Genomic DNA, 25466 nt, shown 5'->3' with positions numbered 1-25466 from the left:
GCGGTACGCTCTTCCTTGACAGCCAAACATTTTTTTACGTAGATTTGTATAAACTGTGTTGAACACGCTTAGCAAGCATCTACTTCATGGCAAAGAAATACAAACACTGTAACCATTCATTTTTCAAGTAAGATATAGCATCAATTAAAGTATTTTCTAGACAGCGTCACGCAGCGGCAAAGGTATTGCACAGCTTAAGTGAGAAATTTACTTACGAGCTTCGCGTAATTACTTGACCAATGTCCAGCTATGCTTGCACTTGATAAGGATGTTCATTGACAGATTTACTTAGAAAGCATTGAATAAAACTAGGCACGGTAATCAATACCGTTCCGTTTAGTATTTGAAGCAGATATCACTCTTCGAAGAAACACGCAGTCACGTACATAGTTTCCGAAAGGAATTCAAAACCAAAAGCATACCCGTATCAGGCAGTAGCAGGAAATGAATTGCTTGAGGCAAAGCGCAAGAAAGATACGTAAGACGACAGAAGTGAACGAAGACAGCACTTCCCTTCTGTTGTCATGCATGCCTTTTCACGCGTTGCCTCAAATTTGGTGGAACCAGCTATAGCCCACCTGTCTGTTCGCTTGAAGAAATCAATTAGTGGACTTCGCTTGTATCACCTAATAGGCATCTGTAGGATTTCTATGTGAAACCAGTAAATTGTCAGTGCAGAATGTTGTCCTTCTGAAAGACTGCTTCGGCTCTTGTGCTGCAATCACCCCTTTGGCGAGACTTTTTATTCTTCTTCAAGCAATGAAAACAGACAAAATTTACATCATCAAATCGCGTTGTCTGAACTATTAGCTCAGTAAAATCACCAGTTGATTCCCAGTATATATAATTTCAACTGGCTCAGCTACAGTAAATACAAATAGCATACTGAAACCTGCACGTTGTAGAAAAAGCTCAACAACGATAGACGTCTTAACTTTCCTGGATTTGTTCTCAATACATTCATTCGTGTTTGCCGCGGTGGAAGCTTTTGTACCACAAGCATTTTCGTGAAACCCTGGAAGCACGAGTAAATGACCCCTTGCCCCCTTGTAATTCAAACGACGGTGAAAACATGGACGTGAATCCACTCACGGCGAGAGTACAGGAAAAACTGATTCGACTTGTTTGTGCTCGCGGCCACTTATTTGTTTTGGCTCCATACTCCTAATTATTATAAAGGTCGCAAAATTGGTTCTTTGTAATAAGTTCTCGGTGAAAATTTGACCAAAACAAACATTATCGAGGGGCGCATTGGGCAGTAACGTATTTTGTTTATCGACATCAACGTTGGTCATGCTTGGCTTGAAATGCAATTTACAACATTGGAGCCATCACGCAAAGCTGTCGCCAGTATGCGGGGTATGACTGAACTACGGCTATGCACGACGCATGAGCGTTCGTTACCGAAGCAGCGCGGGAAGTGCGAAGCAGTTGAAGTTCTGCATTGCTAGATGTTGGTGAAGACAGCACGGCAATTTGTGGGCAACAGAACCAAGCGAGCGCCACTCGTCAGCAGAGAAGAACTACCTGCCTCATTTCAACTGGGCCAGAGAATGCCACAGCAGTCAGCAAAATTGCAGCATCTGGTAGTCATACGCTAGTACGATATAACTTAGCTTGTTAACCCCCAGCACTTCCGCGAGTGCTTACACGAGCAACAAGCTCTTACCAGTAGGATATGTACTTGAGTGTGAGAGGAGCATGAAAAATGTAGCGATATCATCAGATAAATGTTTTTTTGTTGTTGTTTTGTGTGAGGATTAGTTTGGGTAGATCATTCTGTGGAAAGATAGCAAGGCTTATCGGGGCGCCTCTGCTAGCATTCGAAAATTTGCACAGTCGCGTCAAGCTAGTGGCGGACTCAAACGTATCGTTTTTTCCAGCTGTTCGATGTCATTTGAACCGAAATCCTGAAGTGACAAAAGTTTTATTAGTGTTCTTTCTTGGCATTGAGTGCGCATGCGCGGTGATTCGACGCTGCGCATACCTGAATACACGCCAGTTACACGGCATCGAAGCATCGGGCATGGCTGATGAAAGAAGCTACGAATACACGCCTCCTGAGTTTAGTATGGCGGACGAGACAACTTCAAGCACAAGCTGTGGCGGTACCCCGGGCGCTTCATCTGCTTTGGACGCCTACAACACGTGAGCTTTAGCGCTTGTTAATTTTCCATTCAATACTGTTACCCTTTAACAAGACCTATATAATAGGCTTGTATATCTGTACATCTGTTTCCACCTCAAACGGGTCTTTTTGGCAGCAAACTTGAAATTTTAAATCGGATGCTTTCTTAGATCTTGACGCGTCGATGCACGGCTGGTGCAAAAATATTGGCATGTTCAGTGCAAGTCAGCAGTTTAGCGGTCAGGATAATATTTCTCAGGACATGAATCTAACCTACCTAAAGAAGAAAATATTTTTCGATGATTGATGAATATTGCACTGCACACCCGCCTTGGGATATTATATCTGGCAGTCCTGTCTCCAATTCCAGGTGCAACCACCAAATTTTGATGAAAGCACACTGCAAAAAGGCCGGTGATTGCATTTGCGATCGTTACATAAGCTACGGTAGTGAAAATTTATGTTCAGTCCACTAATGTGGCATGCGTTTTATCAGGTCGTGGCTCTTGCACGAAAAACCTCGGAATTAGTTTTAACCGCAGTGAACACTTTAAGTGCCGAACTATCTTTTCTAGACAACTGGTCAAATTGAAAAATAATACAGCCGTTTGTCAATTTAAAAAAAATTTCACGATTTGAGTGCTGCCCGCTCAAAGCTTTATTTTTTGAAAACACAGTACCTGTATATGAATGGCAACAACTTGGTTTAAAACGATTGCTGTTCCGTTTCCACGTGTTGTTTAAGAGCAACAAATGTGCGTTACAGAACAAACATACTTTTCCCGCTTTGAGTTGTTTGGTCGATGAAGGTATTTCTTTGTTTTTGTTGTTTTTGACAAGTGAAGTTTAGATTACTGGGTTTAAATCGCTTTTTTATAAATGCAAACGGGGGTGACCCTAAAGCACAGCCATGAATAAGTGGAAAGTCATGGTATTCTACAGTATAGCCTTTACTATTTGTGAACAAATGCAGTAGCACGTCGCATTTCAGCTGTTTTCTTGCTAAGCATTGTATGGTTATTAGGACACTTTTCTTGCTGTTCTCACAATAAACTTTATCTTTCAAAGAATGCTGAGGTAGGCTCCAGCGAATGACATAGAAGTAAAGTTAGCATCGCTCGAAAACAAATATTTTAAAAATTAAAAAGAAATTATGGGGTTTTACGTGCCAAAACCACTTTCTCATTATGAGGCACGCCGTAGTGCAGGACTCCGGAAATTTCGACCACCTGTGGTTCTTTAACGTGCACCTAAATCTAAGTACACGGGTGTTTTCGCATTTCGCCCCCATCGAAATGCGGCCGCCGTGGCCGGGATTCGATCCCGCGAAAACAAATATTTTTGAACACCATTCTAGTTTATTATTACTTCATTCGATCTCGTCATTTCGTTCCCAAGTGTTGAAATTACTTGGCCCAAAGTCAGAAATCAGGTTGTATTCTTCAGAGCAAGTCTTTTGTGCGCATAACTTTAAATAATACCTACACTGCGACATATTACTCATAGCTGCCGGATCTATGAGTCGTGATTGTAATTGGCTCGAAAAGGTCAATTTCACCACGGCTATACCGAATCACATCAGGCGGGCACAAATGGGAACTTTTAAAAATATTATTGCAGATTTGCATAATAATTGCAGATTGTATCTGCGCACTCTCATTCTTATAATTGTCTCTGACTTATTGAGGTAAAAAATATGTTCCATGCATCAAGAGTTTATTTCGAAATTATTGTTAGGATTCTAGCAAAGTGTGCCGTTCATCCTATGCCAGACAGCAGTCATTGATGAGAAGAAACCATTGCAAATAGCGCGTTTACAAAACCCGACTTTATTTTTTTGAACTTTGTTTTATTAAAACATAAATTAAACCATTTTCGTCACAGCTAGTAGTTTTCTGATCAATACTTCATTAATTTCAGCATTCCTGATGACGCCTGGAAGTACCCTTGGAACACACAGCCCATGCCGATAACCGACGGGACTTACAGCGTCGAAGGTACGTAGGCGATGGCCATTTGCCACCGGTGGAACTTGCGAAGGCATTTGACAACAAACGCAGGAGATGGCGCCTACGGTTACCGTGGTAGCGGTACGTTTATTGCGTATAAGAATGCACTTGACCAGCGCCGTCAATATGGTTTCCGCATGAGCCAGCATAAAACTCTCCTTACTGGGAAATTGTTGTTTATCTGAATATATGCAAACTCATACATAACTAATGCAGTAGAAGATTTTCAATTATTATTTTCTTTTATCGGTCAGCTGGTAAAAGACGCTCCTAGATAATGGCAAAAGCCGAGATTGTTCATTTCATGCAATGCCTAATTCACTCGTAAATGGAATCATCACTTGACCATTGCTTTACAAGTTTATTTGCCAAGCAGAATCTCAGTGGGTTTGCCCTGCTCACATCCTGATGTTTCCCCTAAACCAAACTTAGTAGACAAAGAAAATGTTTTGATGTGAATTCAGAGTAAAATGTGCAATTAGTACGGCGCTTCAGATGTCTATACAGGACGGTCGTAACTGTGCTCTGTCCCTTTTTCGGCACAGTGCGATATTCGCTCACCCATAGCGTGTTACGGGCAGCCGACATATCCCGCTGCGGCAGAATGCAGCGGTTACCGCATACAACATGGGGCACCCGAAAACAGTTTATATTGGAGCTCTTGGTTCTTTCATACCAAGCATACCAAGTCGCATCCGCAGCAGAAACAACCTTCACAAATTTATGAAAATGTGACGCAACGAAACACAAAATTGCTGGGTTGTTGTTCACGCTCTGGTGCCATAAATCTTTAACAAATACCTCAAATCAAGTCTATATAGAGACTTCTGCCACAATATTTGTGTTTACAGAGCACAAATCTAAGTACACAATGATTTCCTATGAGTGTGCCACTTCTTCGAAATTGCAACGAGTTGTTAACAAGGAAATCTACGCCAAGCTGAAACAACGGCATTCCATACTGAATGTTCTTTTTTGTAAGGCGATTAGCATTCCTTGCATAAATCAAGCATCATTCGTTCTGCCAGTATGGTCGCCATCTCTTTCGCCAGCCTAATGAATGTTGCGACTTTAACGGCGCGACTGATAAAATTTAGAATACCAGACAATAAAAGTTAGTACCTTAAATTACGCCTATGCAGTCACACTGTAGTTCCTCCGAAGTCCAAGATGATGAAACTCAAATCTTTAGTTCCAGTGGTTCGGAATCCGCGTTTAATCTTTTCTGTGATGTAGGAAGGCGCGGAGACTCAGGTATGGGGCTTGAACAATGACATAAACATTCTTAGCCAACTCCCTTCCCGCCACTTAATACTGTAAATAGAGGTGTACAACACTGCGGTGGGCTCCTGCAGTTTTAATGCAAATTCAGTCGCGTCGATGGTCATGCTGACGACGGTTATGCCGTAATTTCCACCTTTCTTTTAGGTCTCTTGCATTTTTTTTTCAATTTCACGCAATTTCTGTGCAGTTTAGGGAAGATATTTACATAGCTGCAATACTTGCAGCGCTATCCACACAGTCCGCACCTTTAACGCGCTTTTACGCTTTCCCTTGCACCGTTTAGTGGCTTTGCCCCATGAATTAATACTTCCGCATTTCTCTGCAAGCTGATGTGATGTCTGCAATACGATTATTACATATACGCATTCAGCAATATTTTGACAGTTGCCCTATAGTCTGTTGATAGCCTACACAGGACCATTGGCGAGAAGTGCCATGCTGGCGTTCGGAATGAGCTCCTAAACATGCATTGCTTACAGCCGGTGCTTATGACGTTCAGCTACCGGAGTCAACAAACGGGTTTCGAAAAATTTTCTGAAAGGCGAGTACGTCGTTGCATCACACACCTATCTGTCTTAGTTGACCAACAAATTAAGGGCATGCGTCAAACAAACAATTAAAATCTCTCGGCAAAAATGCGTCCTTTCAATTTTTCTTTGTCGTTCTCTGCGACGGGCTATGTCTGCTGCTTGTAAGAGATGAACAACAAGGAAGAACTTCGTGAGGCATCTAGTGTGCTTATTTCTGAATAACACAGCAAATATAATGGGTGCAGAGTCCGACGCACAAGAGACCGACATGTCGTTTTTCACTTCGAACACTATCGTGTTCTGCTCGCGGTTTGACATAAAACATGCTAATCTTCAAAATAATCCAATACTGCACAATCTTGATAGTGCTCCGCTTTCCCATCTCCACAAAATTCTTGCATGCATGCAAGAAGGTTGCAAAAAGAATAAGCACCGCGTACGGAAGCACAACAGTAAAGCTTCTTTACCACTGAAACCTTCTTGCCTTGCACAATAAGCATGGAAATGGAATATCCATTTCCCATGAATTTCCTTTGCACTACGGTGAACGAACACCTTTACTATACTTTTATGCCATTCAGGTGACGCTGAAAATGGCATGACGAGTTACCAGGAACTGGGGTGCGTCAGCAGCATCGAAAACGCAAGGCCAAGCACAATTCGAGCTGGCATGGATGCAGCATCAGCCAATTTTGAAGACGGCGCCACGTAAGTTCACATTTAGAAAACTTCCATTGCAAAGCAACCCAGAGACAACAGGGATGGCTATCCGTGTAACAACTATGGCTCTATTCGGTAATTTCTCCTTGGGAGGGCTAGCTCTGATGGCTGAAACATGTATTGCATTAGCAGTTTTGAGCGTTCTGACGGCGTAGCCTGTCTTGACATGCTTCATCGTTGCAACAGCGCCACCGGACACGGACAGAGTAAGGAGGGAAAATCACACGGCAGTGTGCACAACCCATGGCGCAACCACGAAGCTACACAAGCTCGCGCGATTTTCCATCCTGTTAACACGCTGGAATGTTTGGCACACTTCCAAGTCTGTAACCTGCTTACTCACGAACCATTATGGAATATATAAAGATTGTGAAGGAAGGATACTCAACTAAGGCTCATAATATGAAACGGGGATATGCCAAGTTTACCGAGGCAATGCAGCATGGGTACGCCGTCCGTAAGCAGAGTGTTCGAAATTAATCTGAAGGCGACCACTATGGCGTGCGTTATAGTGGTCGACGAGTGGGGTTATAGCGGTCAAATTCCGTGGCATACGCGGCAGCTGCATGCCACGGAATAATAAGTGGCTTCCTTGGTCTTAACGTCATTCTCTACACATTTCTCCCGTTGGCTTACAGCATTCAGAGTCCTTTTATTCACCATCAAGAAATTCGACTGCCTTAAGGCGACTCTGCGATAGGAATCGTAGAGAACGTATACCTTTGGGCATGCGTTCACGGAATGTCTCATTCTTGAAAGCGAATATGCAGGCGAGTTTTCCCGTACTCGCACTTCTGTATATCGAGTATTTTTCCGGAAGATAAATCGTAGTAGGCGCTTAAGCCCGTTCTCTTTGTACCTTGCAAACACAGGAGCCATAGTGGTTCTGACCTATATAATAAACTCGCGCTGCACCGTTTTCATGCATGCAAGGGAGTGCGAGATGTGGTGATTTAGGATCGGCATCGTTCTTGCAGAGCCAGGACAGCATCAATGCCCGCCTGGCAGGTACAGTTTCGTCCTGCATGATGGTTACCTTTTTTGTACGAAATGAGCACGTGAAGAGCTGTTTTTATTGATAACACACAAAAAAATATTCAATCATCGGGACTTCTGCATGAATATACAATTATAATAAAACATATAGCCCCGGCGAGTCGCTCAAGTTGGAGAACAGACGAGATTTGCTTAACCCATTAGGGACCGGTATCTCTTTTTTCTTGCTATCTTGAAATCTAATATATTAACTTACATTTATACTAATAATTCACACGCAAGAAATTAGTACTCTTGCCTAATTAGTTTTTGAAATATAGCCCGTGACCATATGGTCACACTGGGCCCTTACGCTACAGCAAAATCATCATCATCATCATCATCATCATCATCATCATCATCATCAGCCTGCTTACGCCCACTGCAGGGCAAAGGCCTCTCCCATACTTCTCGAACTACCCCGGTCATGTACTAATTGTGGCCATGTTGTCCCTGCAAACGTCTTAATGTCATCCGCCCACCTAACTTTCTGCCGCCCCCTACTACGCTTCCCTTCCCTTGGAATCCAGTCCGTAACCCTTAATGACCATCGGTTATCTTCCCTCCTCATTACATGTCCGGCCCATGCCCATTTCTTTTTCTTGATTTCAACTAAGATGTCATTTACCCGCGTTTGTTCCCTCACCCAATCTGCTCATTTCTTATCCCTTAACGTTACACCTATCATTCTTCTTTCCATGGCTCGTTGCGTCGTCCTCAATTTCAGCAGAACCCTTTTCGTAAGCCTCCAGGTTTCTGCCACGTAGGTGAGTACTGGTAAGACACAGCTGTTACACACTTTCCTCTTGAGGGATAGTGGCAACCTGCTGTTCATGATTTGAGAATGCCTGCCAAACGCACCCCAGCCCATTCTTATTCTTCTGGTTATTTCAGTCTCATCATCCCGATCAGTGGCCACTACCTGCCCTAAGTAGATGTATTCCCTGACCACTTCCAGTGCATCGCTGCCTATCGTAAACTGCTGTTCTCTTCCGAGAGTGTTAAACATTTCTTTAGTTTTCTGTAGATTAATTTTCAGACCCACCCTTCTGCTTTGCCTCTCCAGGTCAGTGAGCATGCATTGCAATTGGTCTCCTGAGTTACTAAGCAAGGCAATATCATCAGCGAATCTCAAGTTAAGGTATTCTCCATCAACTTTTATCCCCAATTCTTCCCACTCCAGGTCTCTGAATACCTCCTGTAAACATGCTGTGAATAGCATTGGAGATATCGTATCTCCCTGTCTGACGCCTTTCTTTATTGGGATTTTGTTGCTTTCTTTGTGGAGGATTACGGTGGCTGTGGAACCGCTATAGATAGCTTCCAGTATCCTTACATATGGCTCATATACACCCTGATTCCGTAGTGCCTTCATGACTGCTGAGGTTTCGACTGAATCAAATGCTTTTTCGTAATCAATGAAGGCTATATATAAGGGTTGGTTATATTCCGCACATTTCTCTATCACCTGATAGATAGTGTGAATATGGTCTATTGTTGAGTAGCCTTTACGGAATCCTGCCTGGTCCTTTGGTTGACAGAAGTCTAAGGTATTCCTGATTCTATTTGCGATTACCTTAGTAAATACTTTGTAGGCAACGGACAGTAAGCTGATCGGTCTATAATTTTTCAAGTCTTTGGGGTCCCCTTTCTTATGGATTAGGATTATGTTAGCGTTCTTCCAAGATTCCGGTACGTTCGAGGTCATGAGGCATTGTGTATATAGGGCGGCCAACCTTTCTAGGACAGTGTTCCCGCCATCCTTCAACAAATCTGCTGTTACCTGATCCTCCCCAGCTGCCTTCCCCCTTTGCATAGCTCCCAAGGCGTTCTTTACCTCTTCCGGTGTTACTTGTGGGATTTCAAGTTCCTCTATACTATTTTCTCTTCCATTATCGTCGTGGGTGCCACAGGCACTGTATAAATCTCTATGGAACGCCACTTGAACTATCTCATCCATATTAGTAACGATATTGCCGGCTTTGTCTCTTAACGCACACATCTGATTCTTGCCTATTCCTAGTTTCTTCTTTACTGCTTTTAGGCTTCCTCCGTTCCTGAGAGCCTGTTCAATTCTATCCATATTATAGTTCCTTATGTCCGCTGTCTTACGCTTGTTGATTAACTTAAAAAGTTCTGCCAGCTCTATTCTAGCTGTAGGGTTAGAGGCTTTCATACATTGGCGTTTCTTGATCAGATCTTTCGTCTCCTGCGATAGCTTACTGGTATCCTGTCTAACGGAGTTACCACTGACTTCTATTGCACACTCCATAATGATGCCCATAAGATTGTCGTTCATTGCTTCAACACTTAGGTCCTCTTCCAGAGTTAAAGCCGATTACCTGTCCTGTAGCTTGATCCGGAATTCCTCTAGTTTCCCTCTTACTGCTAACTCATTGATTGGCTTCTGATGTACCAGTTTCTTCCGTTCCCTCCGCAACTTTAGGCTAATACGAGTTCTTACCATCCTATGGTCACTGCCCCGCACCTTGCCGAGCACGTCCACATGTTGAATGATGCCAGGGTTAGCGCAGAGTATGAAGTCTATTTCATTTCTAGTCTCGCCATTTCGGCTCCTCCACGTCCACTTTCGGCTAACCCGATTGCGGAAGAAGGTATTCATTATCCGCATATTATTCTGTTCTGCAAATTCTACTAATAACTCTCCCCTGCTATTCCTAGAGCCTATGCCATATTCCCCCACTCACTTGTCTCCAGCCTGATTTTTGCCTACCTTGGCATTGAAGTCGCCCATCAGTATAGTGTATATTGTTTTGACTTTACCCATCTCCGATTGCACGTCTACATATAAGCGTTCGACTTCCTAGTCCTCATGACTGGATGGAGGGGCGTAGACCTGTACTACCTTCAATTTGTGCCTCTTCTTAAGTTTCACAAGACCTGCCACCCTCTCGCTAATGCTATAGAATTCCTGTACGTTACCAGCTATGTTCTTAATTATCAGGAATCCGACTCCTAGTTCTCGTCTCTGTGCTAAGCCCCGATAGCACAGGACGTGCTCGCTCTTTAGCACTGTATATGCCTCTTCTGGCCTCCTAACTTCACTGAGCCCTATTATATCCCATTTACTGCCCTCTAATTCCTCCAATAGCACTGCTAGACTCGCCTCACTAGATAACTTTCTAGCGTTAAACGTTGCCAGGTTCATATTCCAATGGCGGCCTGTCCGGAACCAGGGTTTCTTAGCACCCTCCACAGCGTCGCAGGTCTGACCGCCGCCGTGGTCAGTTGCTTCGCAGCTGCTGCGGACTGAGGGCTGGGGTTTGATTGTTGTGTTCATATAGGAGGTTGTGGCCAAGTACTGCACCAGCGTGGCCAATCCTGCTCTGGTGAGAGAGTGCGTTACCAGTTCTGGTCACCGGGATCAGGCCGCACTCCAGGCCTGTTTGTGCAATTTTCTCAACACACGGTTGTTGTTTTTTCTGGTATTTTCCGGTGGAGAATTGTGCGGCCCGGGATTTGAATCACGGTCCTCTTGCACGGGAGGCGGATACCCTACCGTCCCCGCAGGAGTTCAATTTAAACATTAAATTGTGGGATTTTACGTGACAAAATCACTTTCTGATTATGAGGCACGCCGTAGTGGAGGACTCCGGAAATTTCGACCACCTGGGGTTCTTTAACGTGCACCTAAATCTAAGTACACGGGTGTTTTCGCATTTCGCCCTCATTGAAATGCGGCCGCCGTCACCGGGATCCGATCCCGTGACCTCGTGCTCAGCAGTCTAACACCATAGCCACTGAGTAACCACGGCGGGTCCCGCAGGAATTGTACGCCTCATTTAATATACAGTGGTGCCCTATTTGATCAGTCAAGGTGGACCAATCTGAGCTCGGTTATACCGCACGGATGGCACTCGGCTAGAGAACCTGGTATTTATGACCTGCACATGTGAGGCCATACATAATTGAAGATATATATCTTTCTTTTTTTATTTTAGGAGGGTTCCCGTACAGTGATAAAATAAAGGAAAAGACATTAAAAAGAAAGAAAAAAAGAAAGAAAAAGGAGGGAAAAAAGGAACATAACGGGTGATTTGAACTCTTGACCCTTCGATGTTGCCCGGAAAGATAGCTCAGTCGGTTGGTTCGTCAGGCCCCAGGCTATTTTCAAGCGCCACAGCTCCTGTTCCGAGCCTTCCGAGTTCCGAGCCCGAGAAGAAGAGCGAGCTCGAGCGGCTTTAGAGACTAGGAAAACTGCCTTAAAATATTCAGACTTGAGGGAAAGCTTCGTGTACAAACTATAACACGGCAATCAGCACTCGAATACGACGAGAGAAATTATTGAGACGTGGAAAATTCCCTTGAAATAAATATGGTTTGCGAGACAAATGCTTGTAAGTATTGAACCTCTTAAAAGATGAGGGGGAAATTTGGGCTCACCGAGAGGGCATCGTCCGTACGATTCCACCACCAGGCGCCTTACTGAGACGTGGAGGGCTTTGCGGCCGGAACAAAGCTTCCCGTCCCCGCCGGCCAAGAGGGGAAAACGCGCTTTCCGATCGCTCAAGGTTGCGCGGACATAGTATAACTCTAGCGTTTAGGAGAAGCATAACCAGGTGCGATGGCGGCACGCATAGCGTGGGAAGCTAGCCGCCAGAATAACTATCTCAAGGACTGCTGCTGACGAGGGCGAAATACCTTCGTGTAATTATAATAACCCTAATAGGACTACTTTCTAAAGAAAAAAGAAGGAAACGGCCCAGAGGGCTATACTACGAGAGCTATGACTGATAGTTTTCTATATATATATTCATCTCATCTATGGAATCGCATGCGCGCGCTGTTGCTTTGTCTCTGCGTGTAGTAGTTAAGAGAGCCAGTTTAAGGGCGGAGAAAAAGGAAGGAAAGGAAAGTCTCTGAAGCAAAATTGCAGCGCCGTGGTTTTAAAGCGCAACCGTGGTAGGGAAACGGAAGGCGATATAAGAGTGCGTGGCCATGATACGCACACGAGAAACCACCTTAAAATATTTAGACTTCTGGGAAAGCTTCGTTAACAAACGATAGCACGGCAATCAGCACTCGAATATAATTATAACCCTAATAATAATTGTAAATATTCATCTCATCTATGGGATCTAATGCGCGCGCTGTTGCTTTGTCTCTGCGTGTAGTAGTTAAGAGAGCCAGTTTAAGGGCGGAGAAGGAAGGAAAGGAAAGCAAAAACTGCAGCGCCGTGGTTTTAAAGCGCACCCGTGGTAGAGAAACGGAAGGCGATATAAGCGTGCGTGGCCATGATACGCACACGACAAACTGCCTTAAAATATTTAGACTACGCAAAGTTAAAAACAGTTATTTCAAGCAATGAAACATCACAAAAAAACATACATAGCGAATAGTCGAGCACTTATTTAGTGTGATATGGCTTAAATCATGGTCTACACATGCCGACGTCATACTTTGTGCATTGGGTGTGCCCCGCGCTGGTGCAATTATCTCATGCACACCTCCACCTCTTGCCATTAGGTATTGGTACAACAAAGTGGGCCACTTGGTCATACCGCGTACCAGTCAGGACATCACCAGTTTTTGGGATTCTGCGTTGACCAGGTCCTCCAGGCTTATTGTCCTATCGCATCAGGTAGCTTTGTGCAATTTGCCTTCAGAATTCCACCTGCGTGACCTTGAACCCTGCGCTACGAATTAGCGCCCAAGCGTTGCTGATAGATACATCACAAATTCAAGTGAAAATCGGTCGCCACCACTTTTTGTCACGGATTGCAATCCTGTAGGCGCCTGCATTTGCATCCGTCTGGTCCGTACCGGCTTTAGAGCTTGTACTTACCAACATTGTTTGGATAGGTCACCTTGATTCGCTTCTTCTCAACTGGAGAGTGCCTGTCTGAAGATGACATTGGCTCTACGTCGTGAACGGTGCTTACGATCGTTACTACAGAATTGTCCATCCAGCGGACAACAATTATTCCATTGTCGCTCAGCACGGGATCTTCGTGCCCGCGAGGTTGGCGCTTGACGAATTCTGGTCAAGCGATAGGGCACTCTGTGGGAACACGGTTCTGCTTCAATGTGCCCGTGTCTTCGTAGCCATGTACCTTGATATCGCTGAGTAGCTGCATGCTTGTGAATAAATTATCAAAATAGAAAAAGGAAGGTCGTGCGTCTCTGCTGCGAGTTCTTCCACTATTTGAAGAAGTGGCACCACTGCTTTTCCGAAGTCATTTTCATGTTTTTCAGATGTTCCGGGTTCCCCTGCTTGCCTTGATACACATTGAAGTTTACAAGGTATCTGTTCTTGGCATTTAGGCACCATACTTTATACACGAAGCGGATAGGCTTTCCACGTATAAACTGTGCACCCATGACGACCATAATGCTCAATCATACTTTCGTCATAGCTCAGGTGACGCACAGGTTGAAAATGCTCCAGAAACCTTGCAATCAAGTGTCATCAATGGACGCAACTTTGCCAACTTGTCACTAAATGCTAGGCTTGCATTTGGAACAGAGCTGGAATCGTATTATCCGAACGAAGCGATTTCTTCGCATAGCATTGTAGGCCATCGTGTTGCGAATATCCGGGACGCTGTCCTAATAGCACTTTTTCCCTGGCAAGAGGTTATAGCCGGACAAAACCAGCACTCCAAGAAAACTTAATCCTTCTTTAGTAACCCCCGGATCGGGCACATTCAAAAATGCCACATACTTTCTTGTTTGTTCGACTAGCAGCTCCACGACGGCTTTCTCAAAAAACATCGAACAACTCAACAGGTGCAAATCCCTGTAAGCAGCAAAGTTTGGGTCGGGAAATATGCCAAGGCTTATCTGGAGATCACCCTTCGTCCACGTAGAAGCAGTGGATAATTTTGCACGAATGGCCGCATCAACTACAGAAGAAGAAACCTGTGATATTCCGTCACCTTGCTCGCCGGGGTCGTCATCGTGCGAGTCGCATCCACCAATGCGGCGTCCGTCAGACAAAACAGTTTCAGCGCCGGCTGATAGCTGCCAGCTGCTTAGATTGTCAATGAGCCCACCTGAGTCTTCATCGGCCGAGTTTTCATCCGAATAGGTGCTACCCTCTGGCGGCTCGACATAGATCACTGGCACATCGTCATGTTCCTCTACGACTATCTTCGCTGTTTCTTCCAACATCAACCTATTCAGACAATAAAATAAGGAATACCCAAAGCGAGAACGCGCCATCAGCCGTGCACGAGATGAGAATGCAGTTTAAAAAAATAAAAATTTAGGTAGCCTAAAGGCCCAGCGTGACCATATGGCAACACGCAAGACAACACGCTCGTTCATGGATAAATAAACATTAATCTTTCACAAATGGTCACCGAAGGTCACATATTCAAAGAGCAATACGGAGGTAAGGATATCTGACTATTCCCTAAACAAGTAGTAAAAAAAAACACACTTACCCCTTGGAGCGACGCATGGCAACGCTACTCGCAGAGCAACACTTATTCCCGCCTTTGCGAGGGGATCCCACAAAACGACTGACAGCTGCTGCCACTTCGTATCCGTAAAGGGAACTCTAATCTGTCAAACGGCACGTCAAATGTGATTTTGGGGCCGTTTTGTTAATCTTAATTAATTGAAATCCACTGTGCAGACTAACGTGACCATATGGTCACGCTGGTCTCTAATGGGTTAAGCACTGCAACAGCTTGTTAGCGTATGTTTATGTACTGCACTTAAGTAAACTTTATGGAAGTATGTAATGCCGATCAATGAAAACATTTTACAAATATTTATTTTAAGAACTTGTTGTATGTGACGCCATCACCATGTTTCAGGCCATGCCATGTCTCGGATTCCCACATCCCGGCATTCTCAAAGCAGCAGACCACCCGTTAGGAAACTTGCATAGGTGGTGGAGCCAGATTTCCCAGTAGGTGATTTGAGAAACTTTATGATAGGGACACTTTATGATTGTCACGACACATGTGTTGCCCAAGCAGCTCCCGGAAGTCACGTGAACTTCTGCGGGTGGGAGGCTGACCAAGAGACGGTGAGCAGAGAACACCTTGGCACACACTGGCTTCTAGCTCACCCAGTGTTGTAGGTGGCCTGATGTGTGCTTGGGAAATCGTGTGTAATATGGAGCCACATTCGGGAACAACCGCTTCGGGACAAGCAGCTCTAGTCTCCTTTGCCTATACTCCCCATCAGGCCATCGTTGTGACCGCGGGTATTCGAGGCCATCAGGATAAGTTTGACGCCTGTGACTAGACACGTCGTACAACAAATGCTTTTTTAATATACTGGTTATTACTCAAATATACAGTGTCTATAATACTGCGAGCCTTACTTTTGTTAATTGTTCTAATGTCATGCGATAGGTGTATTACTTACGCCCTTCGGCGAAGACTCCGTCTATAGTGGCGCAAGATATTTTTAATTTTGATCTCATACTTCGTTGTAAAGTGCCTCAGAGCAACATTTGGGTATGCCTGAAGGATTCTGGAAGCAAGCGTTTCGTCAAACGGACTTGTCCTTGTAAGTTGCGTTCCCTTGCCCAAACGTGTCGTAGAAGACAATGTCTTCTACGAGTATTAACCACCCGGGGCCTCAGTGTTCACACGGATATCTCTCCTTTGTTCTAGAATTCCTGAGACCACCTTGGTTGACCCACTGAGGAGGCAGTACCACCCGGCTCATAGCAGATCCACCATCTGCGGTAGGTGTAGGTAGGATTTCAGGCCACTGGTATGCGTACGCCTCGCGTTGCAGGCTATGGAGTAAGCTGACGCCTGCTTCCGTATCTACAGCCAATCTACACACAGTCTACGAGGCCAATATACGCTGTACATTCTGGATGGCTTCTTACTGACAGCATTGAACTGTTGACTCTCGGAATTAGGTTAATCACTGCGCCCATAAAGCTTCTCGTCCGTGTGCGATTCCATACTAGTCTCCAGGACGGTTCACCGATTATCTGCGAGCAATCCCTTTCGCACATCTGACGGGGATAAGAAAGCGATAGTTGCATTTAGGAGAGTAGGGCGAAAAATGAGAGCCAGAATTCAACATGTTTCAGAAGACCTTTTTCTGGATATGTGAAAAGCGTTAGTAATGCCTGAGAAGCAGGTAGTCGCAGTGTGCTATTAGAGGTATCGTGTCGACGTTGCAAGAAAAAATATCAACCATAGTAAGGCTCTTAATCATTTGCCATTAGTTGCAGTACCTTTTTGGGGGGATCTGTATTGAAGTGGATAACTACATGAAAAATTCAATGGGGTGGCGCTTCTTGTCCTGACCTTCGACGGTACATAAAAAGAAATGTGCTGGAAGATAGTGGTAATTATTCAACGGAACGGCGAAATAACAGACGCTAACGAAGACTACTTACGACAGGGTATGTACTGTCGGCGTCAAAAAAAAAAAAATAAAAGACTCCATCTACAGGGTGCGTAACTGAACGTACTTTCCGCGCGTTGTCATTACCATTGGCATGGTGCCACGTCGGGTTTGAGACGCTGCACGATGATGCTCCCCCTATACTACTGTACTGCCTTCCACGTTATGTGTATCTGTTATTTGAATGCGAGAAAAAAATATGAGGACATGGCAATGATCGAGGCGTAAACGTTTCGTTTGACGCCTGCATCGCATACGGTGTCACCGAAGTGGGGTCATACTCGTTCTATACTTCGATAATCTAGGTCCTGTTTTCTGTCATTTTTTTTCTTTCGCGCTATCAGATATGAGAACCAGAACATAAACGACAATATCGATGTATAGGGGGAGTGTCCTCCCGCAGTGCTGTCAAACTGGATGTCTCCGCCTTTCAATCGTGATGACTGAAACATACCTTCTGTTATTAGACCACGCGCTGCACTGTTCGCGTTTCATTTAAAGCCAGTGGAACTTGGCGAGCCAGGCATATTATTTGTGCTCGTCTGTTTGGCGCCATGTAATTGTGAGTCGTGAACCTCGAGTGAAACAAAACATTCTCTAAGTTTTAAATGCAGGGTGTCCCAGCTAAAAGCAACCCCTGATTTAAAAATGACCCAGCGAGCTATGGGTTTGAAACTAACTCAGTGCTTTCACACCTAGCACACTCCCTGGTTTTGAAAACATTAGTTGCGTTTAGCTGGGAGATCGTACATGTCACTGAATTCAAATCAACAAATCATTTGGCCTATTTTGTGGAACTTTCCCCATCTAAGTTTCTTTCTTGCTGTATGGGAGAACTGAATGGGCTCCAGGTAGAGGTGATGTAGAATGTACGCATCGGCCTAATTGATTTTAGCCAAAGGAAAATCGAAAATATGCTTTTACGAGTAAATGTACTCGAAAATTTCGAAAGGATATTTTAGCACGAACGAAAAAATTCAGAGTAAAAAAACGAACCATGTTCGTGATTCCATCTGCATCGAACCATCGCTAATAATGTGAGCACATTTGCGAATTATTAAAATAGCCTGTAATTAACCTTTGACCTTTCCTTACCGATCTGAGCAATATTCAAGTGGCACACGTAACAGCAAGCTTGAACTTGCGTTTTCTTTGTCTATTTGTCCGTCAGTTCTAATATGTGATTTGTGACTAGGCGTTACCAATTTCACGTTGTCATACAGTCTGCAATATGTCAGGTTCATATTATTATGTATCATTGACAAAGCTATTCTAAATAATCACCAGTCAGAGTAAAGTGATTGCTCTGGCTCAAATGTGTCGGAATGTTCCACTGCACTATCGTGTACGTTCTTCACTAGAAACGACTTAGCCGAGCCTACCAACAACTAGCAAAACCTCGCTTAACCTCGCAGAGCCTATAAACCTAGGCAAGGTACGTAAAAGCTCGGTGATCAAAAGCTCCGCTGTTGATTACAGCCTTGCACCAGTAGTGCAAGTTGCGCTCGTTTTTTTTTTTGTAGAGATAAAACTGTTTTACAAATCTGGATGCTACCCTCGATCCGCACTTGACATGATCAGCTATCCGAAGCTAAGGTGAAATTTCCAAACAAAAAATTGCTATGCTTCCGCCCATTCCACGAATGTCTATAGAATCATAGAGAACCCCCGTGGGTTTCTCAGAATAAGAGCTTTGCAGTAAATAATTTTTTTTTTCATTTTACAGCATGCCGGATAAGCACGAATTTTTCTTGTCTAGGCGGATGACAATTTTCTCTTACGAACCTTTCACCGCCTTTCGGGATCAACTGAATTGTCAAGAGTGCAATCTTGATCAAGCGATTTAGAATTTAAAAGATGCAGAGTGCACTTTGATTTTTTCACCTGTACCTAAATGACAGCCGATAATTGTCGGAAAACCTTTGGCATTTAGAGACCAAAACCAGCCATTCGTATACAATAAATTCGGATAAAAAACCCCGTCGATAAAATATATTCCGCCATGACTTTTTTCAATAACAGTAGCGAACCTGCTTGTACCGAATGGTCCGTGCATATGGCATCTAACACAGAGTAGCCAATCAGAGCGCATATCCACAGTCACAACGCCACAAGAAGCGACAAAGCAAAATGGGGCATTGCAAAATCATCCAAGCCCTTGTCTAGACAAAAAAAGCAAGTAAATAAACAAACTCCCAAAACGCATACATGTCTTCGTCGTGACATCACCTTGTGGCTTCCTGCTTGCATGAAGAGGCACTTCAGACGGCATCAGGGGTGTTGGGGTTTTTTGGCATCAATAAACTACGAAAGCTTCTCGCTTCCCGCGCGTTCCTAGCCCAGAATGTCGCGCAGTGAGGAATCGGCACCTCTGATTTCAGGACAACCAGACGAGCCAGAAAGCGGAAGCTCCGGTTACACGATTCCGGTCAACAGCAGGAGCGGCGACGAAGCAGTGGCTAGTGAAAGCTACGTTGGCATGGAAGCAGCATCGGGAATTTCGCGAAGCGACCCTAGGTGAGACAAATTTTTCTAAGAATGCCATTATTACTAAATTCCAAGAAACAATATGCTCGCACTTACAAATTTTGCGAGTGATTCAAGTTCTGATGATTGAAATGTCAGATGTCAGCTACTGTTCAGACAATATGGCGCTCGCGTAATCGGAAACCTTCAGCTGAGGCTCTACTACCTAGGTAGCACATGCGAACTGAGAAACCGCCTTGCTCTGCAAACATAGCATGAACTTTGGGGAAGTGAGTGGCATTTAAAGAAATGTGATAATATAGGTATTGAAGGAATTGTATTTTCAATTTATGTCATTTACTTAGCAAACAAATGCGCGGATGCCTGAAAGTGCAATATCTCGGCTGTTGCTCATAGCACGCTGCCTTTCGGGGGCGTTTGCGTCAGCATGCGTTCGGTGTGTCGCGACACCACGAAACCGAGCAGATGTGGGTTGAACCCTCCCGCCATTAGCGGTGCGCGGCTTCGCTGAGTTCAGATAAAAGGGTAGCCTGAGATTGGAGCCAATGCCGGATGTTTGGACCGGCATGGCGCTTTGGTGGAAGCAACACACCTATTTGCCTCCGCTTCAACTAGACAGCAGCCCCGGACCGACACATCTGAGCGACAGCAGTGATCACCTTTTACTGTCGGTCCTCTGCAACACTTTCTTTCACACACATTTTACATCTTTCCTGTTTTCTATTCACTTTTCGTCACTTCCAGCTTTTTAGCCATCAAGGGTTACTAACCTTGGGTCTCGTCACCGCGGCATTACCGGAAACGCAAAAATTTGTCCCTCGATCAACACCAAATCCTTAAAGAACTTGTGAAAAGAAATGTTATTGTAATAAAGCCAGCAGACAAAGGCGGCGGTATTGTAATCTGGTCTATAGAAAAGTACAATAATGTGGCGCCCAACCACTGAGCAACCCCACCCATTACACGAAACGTGACTCTAACCCAACTTCAGATTACAGCAATACTGTGCTAAACAAAATAGCGGAGCTCATATCCAGGGAACTAATCACGCAATCTGAACATCGCTTCATGATGCCCAAGAACAAAAAAGCAGACCGCTTTTATCTCCTCCCTAAAATATATAAATATCCAGTCGAAAAAATATTTATAGCAGAAATCCCAGGTCTGCCTATTGTGTCTAATAACAACACACCTACTCAGCTAGTAAGTTCTTAAATCACCACATGTCAAACATACCCACCACCCTCCCATCTTTTGTTCAAGACACTCCGCACTTTCTTCGAATTATTGGCGGCATCGACGCCAACCAAATTCTGTCTGACCACGCTATTCTAGTTACTAAGGATGTTTCTGCCCTTTACACCAATATAACTATGACTGAAGGAATCGAAGCTGTTTCTAAATCCCTCGCAATCAATCCCCAAGCGCGCGCTCCTGAAGTTTACCTGTCGTTGCTTAGGTTAGTTCTCACGCTCAACTTTTTCGAAATCAATTCTACTCACTACCTGCGAACTTTCGGCGCTAGCATGGGGGCACCATTCGCTCTCACGTATGCGAACATTTTCATGGGACAGCTTGAAGCAGACTTGTTGAAATTCTACCCTTTGAAACCCCACACCTACCTTCGTTACATTCACGACATATTTATAATATGGGAACATGGCACAATCACGTTAACCGACTTAATGAGCCATTTCAATTGCTTTCACCCGAGCAATAAATTTACTGCTCAGCCCTCTCGTACTCAGGTCAACTTCCTGGACACGGTGGTCTACATAGAAAACGGAAAACTGAGAACGACACTTTACCTGAAGCCTACGGATAGCCAGCAATATTTACACAACAGTGATAATCCGCGACACTGCAAGCAAGGAATGTTTGTCGGACAAGCGAAACGAATACGAAGAATTTTCAGCAAAGACTACGATTATATCCACCAACTAAATGACCTTAAAACGCTAGCAGAAAGCGACTATCCCCATGTTTCACTCGATAGAGCTTATGAGGTCGCGTAAAGATTGGAGAGACAGTCGGCATTGGCGAAGTAACAGCCTACACCTGAATCTTACAGACCACCGACCTTAATATCAAAATATTCCCATGCACTCCCAAACATAAAGAACCTCCTACGAAAATAGCACCCAACATTATCAAGTAACAAGCGTCTAAGAAACGCGTTCCCGAATGTACCTAGGGTACCTATCGCCGCAACAGGAACATTAAACACATGTTAGTGCACGCAAAAGTCAGCCAACAGCATTCCGCCATAATGAAAGCATTTGTCGCCCCAGGAGCAACACCTCAAGGCACCTTCAAAGTGACATTAAAATTAACAGCACCACAAATAGTTGTACACACGAAGTCAAATGTAGCTTCACTTGTACAAGTACGGATGTGAATTATATGCTTCAATGTTCCTTCTGTAAGAAAAAATATATTGGTGAAACAGGACAACCAATGAACGTCAGATTAAGCGGACATCGCGCGGACACAGCTAAAAAGCTTCCCAAAGACGTCGCCGAGCATTACCAACCAGGTCATAACTTTGAACTTAAACTGTACATCTTGCAGTGAAATTTCAGCTATGAACGAGAAAGAAATTACAGCGAATCATACCCTATCCATATGTTCAAGACATTGAAACTTATAGGCATAAACGTTTCAAAGGGAGCTTTACATATTCGATATGCTAAATTTCAAGCTATAGGCAACAACACTTAGTTTGGTCTCTTAGCGTTTCCTTGCTTGTTATTCTTTTTCTTCCTTACTTTTTCCTTCCTGTTTTTTGCCTCTATTTATTTGTACCATTTCAGTATTTTCTTTTTCTTTTTTTACGAGCACCGGTTTCTGCCACTCCTTCAGTTATCTCTTCCAGAGACAGGATAGCCTACGGCCACTAGTCAAACAGGTTATAGAGGGCTGCTGTGCACGCCATTGACACGCCGGCTGACATAGGGGCGTTGACGCATGATTGTCAGATGGTCGTGTCCCTGGCCTTGTCCACTGCACTGCTTTATTCTCAATTCGACACGCTGACACACCTTCACTCGTTGCTGTGCCCACCCTCCTTACGCCCTCTCCCCTTTAGAAGAACGCCACTTCTATATACTGTGGCGAGGAAAACATATGTCGCCTTGAAGAATACAAGTTCACTTCTCGAAACGTTGGCTCCTGCTTTCACCTCGTTCTCGTTTCGCCGATCGTAAACGCCCTTGGTTACACATATTGGGTTGTAGCACAGCTGTAGGACTGGCGCACAGATGTCATGGTCCTTTCGCGACCACTTGTTGGGCTCCGTGGTGCGTAACTGATATATAAGCAGAAAGCAGGCATACATCTATGGCTGAGCCATTTACTTTCCTCTCACCCAAACAATACAGGGCTGATCGATGATGTTTTGCTGTTCTTTGGCAGCGAAAAAGAAAAGCTTTTCCAGATATCATGTAATGCACAGTTACAAGAAAGAAAATACTCCCTGAATGTTTTCCAATTTCTTCTAGCAAAATGTATTAGGCTCTCTAGAGCCACAGTATAAGATCACGAAGACTGCTAGCGGTGACATCCTGTTGGAACTGCGCGACAAGAATCTGTACGGAAAGCCATCCAACGCACCCTCATTCTTGGACATTCTATCGACTGTAACGAAACAAGGCACAATGAAAGCTTTTCGAAGTGCCACTTCAGAAGATGACGTTATTGAACTGACTGACGCAAATCTTCTAGAAGGATGGAGAGACAAAAAACGTAATTAATGCTCAACGAATACAGACGACAATGTGCTTGTCTCGATTTCGCCTGTGCAAAGACATTCCACAACTATACACGTAGCTTCAAGTAATTATCTGTAAGACTTCACACAGAAATTAAAAGACGGGAACAGATAACGCAGTAGGAGGTGTAGGGGGAGGGTTTTCATAGCAGGAAAGTCTAACCGAAGACACTTGTTCTGGGCTACGCTCTGCGCATGCGCGCACGTTCTCGATCGCCTCAGTAGTTCAGTTAATCATGCGGAGCTAATGGGCACTCTGGCCGACTTTCGCGCAATATTTTAAAACAGTCAGAGAAATAAAAGGCAAGGATGTAAACCAGAAGCACGTCCGGTTTGCTACCCTGCCCTGCGGAAAGGGGGTATAGGGATGGAGAGAGCACAGTTTGGCGCACAGTGGTAGCTTCTCACAGTCTGCACACGGTTCACAAGGCCTGTGGACTTGAGGTATTTCAAGAGCACTTTAGTAGCTTTCTGTCCCATAAATGCGAACGTCCAGGGTCCAAGGATCTTCATTACTAAAAATGGTCTGGAGTCCAGCTGGCTTAGTGCTGCCCGGAGAACTTTGCGCTCGGCGTCGCATTGGGGAGAGATGCATCAGATGTGTTCGATCGTATCTGTGGTTCCGCAAAAGTTGCACATGAGCGTATTCGCCATTCCAATGCGGTACGAGTAGGCCTTCGTAAATGCAACCCCGAGCGAGAGACGGCACAATACTGTTGCCTCAATACGCGAAATTTTTGATGGCACTTGTAGCTTTAAGGGTGGATCCAGCCGATGAAGATGACACTTCGGGAGGTTGGGAGAAGACCAGTATTTGTGTGTCATAGCTTTAGCCACAATATGAAGCATTCTTCAAGCGTCGGTTCTTGATAAGGGGATTGGAACTTGTCAGGCATCCAGATTGGCTGCCTCGGCAAGGTAATTACCAGCAATGCCGGTATGTTCACGTAGCCACTGGAATATAATTTCATGCCCTGTAGCGATCATTTCCTGGTGATGTTCTTTTATTTCATATGTTAGCTGCTCGCGAGTCCTATGATATATGGCAAAATGCACTGAAGTGCTGCCTTAGTCGCAAAATATGACCCATTTCTGAGGTGTCCGTTGCAGGAGATATTTGACAGCAACAGGCAGGGCCGCAAGCTCTGCTGCCGTTGATGTTGTCATGTGGGACTGTTTGTCATGTGGACTTTTTTCGTAGCCGGAATGCCAACGACAAATGAAGAGGTGGTAGGTCAGACCGAACCATCACTATAGGTGTGTATTCGTGACCCGTATGTCTCATTGACTTATAGCAGCGTGATCTGTTTCAGAGCTGTTGTTGGGTGATTGGCTTTGTTCTTCCCATCCGTAATACTTAGACGCACCCCGAAGCTGTTGGAGACACCATAAGGGCAATGAAATCCTTGCTGCTGGTATGTATGCTAATGAAAGACAATCAGTATGGCTGATTATAACTTCAGAAAAGGTTGCACGCGGTCTCTGCGATGGCAAGAACGCCAACTGATTATCAGGGACGCAGGAAAGATGGCGGATATGCATCCTGAGACAATCCACAGCAACGTATGTTTGAATATAATGATCTTTGGCGAGCACAATTGTTGCAGCTGTTGATGCACAGCGAGGAATGCTTGGCCCTGTAAGCTCTACAATGAGCGAAATTGACTTGCACGTACTGGCCACACTGGAAGGCTGTGGTGTAAATAGCTTTTTAATAGAGCTCTGTTCAGCTGAAGGGTGGAGCTTACAGACGTGCCCCATGTTTTCCCGCATATGAATCTCAGACCCTGATCAATCGACAACTGCTTTTTCTTCAGGCACGTGCAATGAGGGCTCCGGGAAATGGTTCGGTACATTATTACACCCAAGAATCGATGGGTATTTCGATAGGTGATAGTGTGTCCATTAATGGACACTGGGTATGGTGTCATAGGTTTACGTGTGAATGAAATCAACTCACATTGCTATGTCGACGAAGTCAAGCCTTGTGTTTGAAGGTATGCTGATGTCAAAGTTGCTGCCCGCTGCGATCGCACGCGAACCTGAAGGCGAGTTACCGCAGTAATCCAAACGCAGATATCTGCGTATATCGAGATGTACATTGTTTTAGGTACAATTTCAGCTAGCCCAATGAGTGTCACATTTAACAACGT

The 25466-nt window shown here is 44.6% G+C and overlaps 1 protein-coding gene across 1 annotated transcript in view; it reads left to right on the top strand.

Moving 5' to 3' along the window:
• The first annotated feature begins 1863 nt into the window (after window positions 1–1863).
• The window catches only part of LOC129381437 (uncharacterized), a 67967-nt gene continuing 44364 nt past the window's right edge, over window positions 1864–25466 (top strand). The window contains exons 1-4 of the mRNA XM_072285172.1: window positions 1864–2148; window positions 4049–4125; window positions 6533–6659; window positions 16304–16377. Of these exons, the coding sequence (XP_072141273.1) occupies window positions 2027–2148; window positions 4049–4125; window positions 6533–6659; window positions 16304–16377 (400 nt within the window). The 5' untranslated portion in view covers window positions 1864–2026. The remainder of the gene's footprint in view (window positions 2149–4048; window positions 4126–6532; window positions 6660–16303; window positions 16378–25466) is intronic.

This window comes from Dermacentor andersoni, chromosome 11 (genome assembly GCF_023375885.2).
Source record: "Dermacentor andersoni chromosome 11, qqDerAnde1_hic_scaffold, whole genome shotgun sequence".
Taxonomy (NCBI): domain Eukaryota; kingdom Metazoa; phylum Arthropoda; class Arachnida; order Ixodida; family Ixodidae; genus Dermacentor; species Dermacentor andersoni.
This window is presented reverse-complemented; position numbering and strand designations above follow the sequence as displayed.